Consider the following 5,000-nt stretch of genomic DNA (forward strand, 5'->3'; position numbering starts at 1 on the left):
TCTATTCTGTCCTTATCCCCACTGAGGGAAGTAGCTAACCTAACTTCATATTATGGATTAGTAAGGATCCACTGGGTGGGAATCAAACTCAACATTGCGAGCTCAAAAAGTGATCCTGAAGGCCCACGGGTAAGCAAAGATTCTAATTCGAGATTGGCAGAGAAACGGCCCGTGCGAGCACGAACCAAAGGAAGGTGCCAAGCCGAAGTGTACAAATCTCATAGGTCTATATCTGCTCAGTCCTCTGTTAGCAGCTTCAGTAGGATTCTGGTCTTTTCTTTCTTTCCTGCGAGTGTTGAAGTGGGGAAGTCCGGATCAATCCGTCGAAAGAGACGCCATCTCTCAGTCTAAATGGAAGTAGACCAAGTAGTTTCATAGGAAGAAATGTGAAAGTAGGGGCTGCTAAGCGCCCAGACCCATGGGAGGTGAGGTGAGATAGTCAATGAATGGGGTGGTAGATTCTGGCGCAGTGTCAATTGAGAAAGCGATTGTGACTCCTGACCTTCTTATCGGCTGCTGGTCTTGAAGTCTCGCTAACTACTTGGATACCTTCTCTCATTCCTCGGAACGAAAAAGCGAGAGTACATTCTCCTTTTTAGTGCATTTCAGCTGCGTTAGCAGTTTCTTTTTTCTTATTCCCTTTCCTGTGTTCATTTCAAGTGGTGGATAGGATGAACTTACTGGCCGTTGGTCCTTATCTTCTCTTTCTTATTAGTAATCTTGTTCAAGTGAGAGGGACTGACATTTTCTTTTAATTTCTTTCATATCTCCCTTGATTCTGTTTCAGTTTGAAGTAATAGGGAGGCTTGCAGACCTTACAATTGTCTTTGTTAAATACTTATGACCGACTGACTTGAATCTGCTTGCCATTGGTCCTTATCTTATCTTTAAGATAATGGTAAGAGTGGTAATGTAGGGCTAGGGGTATAGAATGGAGAGCCTTTGTAGGCCGATAGGTTGATTGAGTCAGTACACTTGACGTATGCTTCTAGAAAGAAAAAGAATGAGATTCAGCTCTGATCACCACCACCGGATGCATTTTTCTTGATCTTCTCGGACTCCAGTAAAGTTTATGCGTTGGGCCTAGAAAGCGGTAAACGTCAGCAATGAGTGCTTCGATTGTATTAAATTCTTCTTCTTGATTGGGAAAGTCCGTTACATACTAAGACGCACCAGATCTATGATCTCTATTTTCTACAGAATCGTCTAGCGAGAAAACTCTTTCACTAATCTTTCTTCTTGGCACTTTCGGTCTTCTGCAGAATAGTAGCATTGCATCGTCAATTCACAATTGATGTGGAGAGCTTGTTCAAAGAACTCGAGTCAACACGCCGCTCTGCACCTTGTGTGAGCTAGACGAAGAAAGCACAAAGTACTTACCCTACATATGCAGGAAAGAAAGTGAACTATGGATACCATAGCTACTCGGGGCACTTGGCGTCATTCTCACCCCTAATGCTTCTTTCTATTCGGATTCTATTGAAGGTTTTTCTCCGGATTCTATTTTTTTTATAAAATGAAAAAAGGGGGGCTTTGTTCCCTCGTACTAATAGCTGAACAGTTGTAGAATTAATGTGGTCAGCATAACACAAGTACTCTTCGCCCGTTGTGGAATCATGCAAAAAAGAGACGAAAAAAGACGGGTTTTGTCAACTTTTTGACACTGTTTAGACATCTAACAGCCAGAAAGATAAAGCAGCTTTGATAACTAAGAAAGCAGTCTATGGGATCCTTTTTAGCAAGAATAGTAATTGGATTAGGATGGATGGCATGTCTCATTAGCCGGCACTGGCTTTCGATTCGGGGAAAAACTAGACTAATCCGTGTAGGAGAAGTTTAAGTGGAAGCAGTGGAGGCAGAAGGGCGAAAATCCCCACCACTCTCCCTGAAAGTAGCTAATTCAAAGCAGAACGAGAACAGATGGCTTGCACGCTCTACCTTTTCCATCTCTTGCAACATCTCATCTGCAACTATCACTTATCGATTTCTTGCACCTCTATCTTATGTTGGGTACAGAAAGGGATCAAGAATAGGGTGGATTCACCAAAGGGTATTGACACCCCAGGGCAAATCACACCTCGACCTGCCTTGGGCAAAAAAGTCTCCGTGCGGATCACCTAGGGGGCAACTCGTACCGGCTTCTAACAAGTCGAAGAAGCACTCTTTCCTTCAGTCAACCCATCTCCTTCGGTTTAGTGGAAAGAAAACTCTCCTAGCTGAGTTGATGTACCGATATGAAATCTCCTGCCCCTTCAACCTAAGGAGTCCGGCAGTACCCGTCTCATCAAAAGCCAGCAGTACCTCTTTCATCAAAACAAAGGCCCTCAGAATAAGCGAAGTAAACCGTGAGTTAAGCGTCCCTCGCGTTTACCGTGAGAAGAGTTTCACGCGGCGGCTAAACGCACCTATTTTTGGCAGCCTATTCGTAGACAAAGAAAGCCGATTCGCTAATGCTTATTCCTTTACTTTGAATCAAGGTCTTACCGAGGAAGAGGGAAGCAAGCAAAGCTTGCCCCGGATCGTAGGGGAAAGAGTGTTGTAACCGAAGTAGACTACCGAACGGGTGTGGGGGAGAATATCGTCAAAGATTGAGCTAATCCGAATCCCTCTCACAACAAGTGCTCTCCGTTGGACCTCTCGCAACAAGTGCTCGAGTATGTAAACAACCTCTCCTTTCAGTCGAGTAACGTCAGTCCCCAGTCCCTTGGAAAGAGTCCGCTTTCATGGCGAGCCAAGCCAAGTAGCCACACCAGCATCAGCAGGTGCATTTTGAACAATAGCCGCATTCCCTGCTACTTAGTACCCTTCTTTCACTTACAGCTATTATAACAAGCACGTACACACAAGCAAGCTTGAATCCTGTTATCTTCACTGAGAATGCCGTTACTTATAGCCTTTTAATGGCAGCTACGCATTGGTCGATACTCAGGATTTCGTTTAGCTAAGTGGCCTGTAGACTAGAATAGTCAACCTCACCCTAATTTCACATCTGCTTGAACTTAAGTAGACCCGATCTACTTAAAAAAAACACACTTCTCGAGCTGGATTAGAAGATTAGTATATGAATGACCTGGTTACTTTCTTTCCAAAGCCCCACATGAGCAAGTCAAGCTACTCACTAAGACTGCCCAAGCTACTCATGCCCAGCAGCTAACTTCGAGACAACTAAGGGCAAACTTCGAGCTATAACTAATGGATTAGCATTAATAGTCAGTTCCCAGGGGGGATTTATTTCCTATGCTTGCTGGCTAAACAGAGTTGTCTTCCACACGTGCACTGAAACCAGAGTCTGCTACTCGCCTTAGGCAAAACCCGGAGTCTCTTGCCTCATTCTCCTATCGGCCTGAACGGTGGCATAAAAGCCTTGGAACGGCTGCCGCGCCTGATTCGACTGATCAGCTATAAGGCTTGTGATGGCTTGCAAGCAAGTAGTAGTAGCTTGAAGTAGCTTCAAGTAGGGCTGTTACAACAGTAGCTGATAGTGACATTAGTTTGAATAAGGCTGGCTCCACTGAATCTCTAGTCTAGTCATCTGTATCTTCCGAGGGTTAGGATCAAGGGCTGCCTTTAACCGTAACAACAAGCCAATATCTAGCCAGAAAGCCAACTACTCTAGTTCCATCTCCCAGGTAACCAGTACAGTACCATTCTCCCCGTCCGTACGTCTTTCTTTCCCCCTTCCGCATAGAACCCTTTCTTCACTTACAACAACCGCCAGTAGGTTATAGCCCAGGCAGCTTCCTTGCTTGCCCCTTATCATAATTATTGAGGAAAGAAAGGGTCGTGAATGGTGAGGTCGCATATGTATCAAAAGTCAAATACCTAGCAACTAGCAAGAGCACTGAATTAGTTTAGTTGGGCGTGGGTGTGGGCAGGGGTGTCAATCTACAGAAATGAAAAAAAGAGATCTAGGCATATATTCTATTAGTTATTCCATGGCAGGTTTTTGTTGCTAAAAGGGCAGCTTTCTCAAGTGATTCATGGGATACAAGTAGTCTTCTTTGAAATGAAAGCCCTTGATCATGATTGGAGTCCCGATATCGAGTGGTTCCCTATTTCTGTGTTGAAGTAAAGAGGTCCTTCTTTCTGGAGATAGGATTGCGTTTCTGATCACTTATAATGTTGATTCTTTCAGCCGGGTCTCCGCCTCACAGAGCATCATAGTTAGCACGATAGCCCCAAACATAGTAGCCACGGTAGCTTTGGTTATTACAGGAGAACGTGCCCATTCATGCAGAGGATCTACCGGGATTTTATACTGGATTTTTCTTTTAGGGTTAGTGCAAGGTTGGCTTGTGCGAAGTCGACAGGGGTGGTTGAGAAACACGTTTTATTGGGATGGGGCAGCAGGCAATGAATACCGTTCCCCCACCAGAGCCTGCAGTTGGTAGGCCAAATCCCTCTGTCCAAGTGATTGAGTTGAAGCTTTTCAGAGAAAGGGTCATTTCTGAGTGAATCAAGAGAAGATGCTCTAAATGACCAGAATTAGGCGCCCTATCGCTACTTTGTTATCTAAGGTCCCACATCGATCACAAGGTTTTTTTTCAACGTCTTTGATTATTTACTTTCACTTGCACTACTATGCTATGCTACCACGGGGAAGTTCTAAATGGCGAAAGAGAATCCTTTCAGTCCAGGCACTCAGTGCAGTCCAGACGCTCAGGAGAAGACGGAGGTTAGGAATGCTGATTGGAACCAATACGATTGCCCAGAAGAGCTTTATAGGTATCCAGAGTCCCGCACAAAGAGCAGTTGAGACAGATGCGGAAGAAGGTGCGGCCGAGACGGTTGATAGAGATGATCCGGCAGGCGGAGAGTTTGATTGCGACAGTCCAGCCTTTCATACGAGAAATAGCGGTGACCGTTTGCCCTAAACAAATATCTCAAGATGTAACACATATGCCTTCTCGTAGAGCACTCCCAGAAGCTACCCTGAAGCCTGATCGTGCTTGGAAAAGGCATTTCATTGACCGAACCCGACCCATCCCACCGAGAGTGCG

General features: G+C 45.0%; 3 protein-coding genes across 3 annotated transcripts in view; all 3 read left to right on the forward strand.

Moving 5' to 3' along the window:
• Positions 1 to 5,000, forward strand: part of LOC147921179 (uncharacterized) — a 62,645-nt gene that overhangs the window by 68 nt on the left and 57,577 nt on the right. The window contains 3 exon segments of the mRNA XM_087501381.1: positions 66 to 113; positions 116 to 224; positions 302 to 5,000. The exon segment at positions 302 to 5,000 is cut by the window's right edge and continues 57,577 nt beyond it. Coding sequence (XP_087357507.1) covers positions 66 to 113; positions 116 to 224; positions 302 to 434 — 290 coding nt within the window. The 3' untranslated portion in view covers positions 435 to 5,000.
• On the forward strand, positions 672 to 804 carry LOC147921180 (uncharacterized). The gene is given in 1 exon segment (XM_087500365.1): positions 672 to 804. A coding segment is annotated over 1 exon segment (105 nt). The 3' UTR covers positions 777 to 804.
• LOC104727540 (putative mitochondrial protein AtMg00540) lies at positions 2,225 to 3,288 on the forward strand. The gene is given in 2 exon segments (XM_010446638.2): positions 2,225 to 2,480; positions 2,483 to 3,288. Coding segments are annotated over 2 exon segments (366 nt in total). The 3' UTR covers positions 2,593 to 3,288.

Source organism: Camelina sativa, chromosome 19, assembly GCF_030686135.1.
Source record: "Camelina sativa cultivar CO46 ecotype springtype chromosome 19, ASM3068613v1".
NCBI lineage: Eukaryota > Viridiplantae > Streptophyta > Magnoliopsida > Brassicales > Brassicaceae > Camelina > Camelina sativa.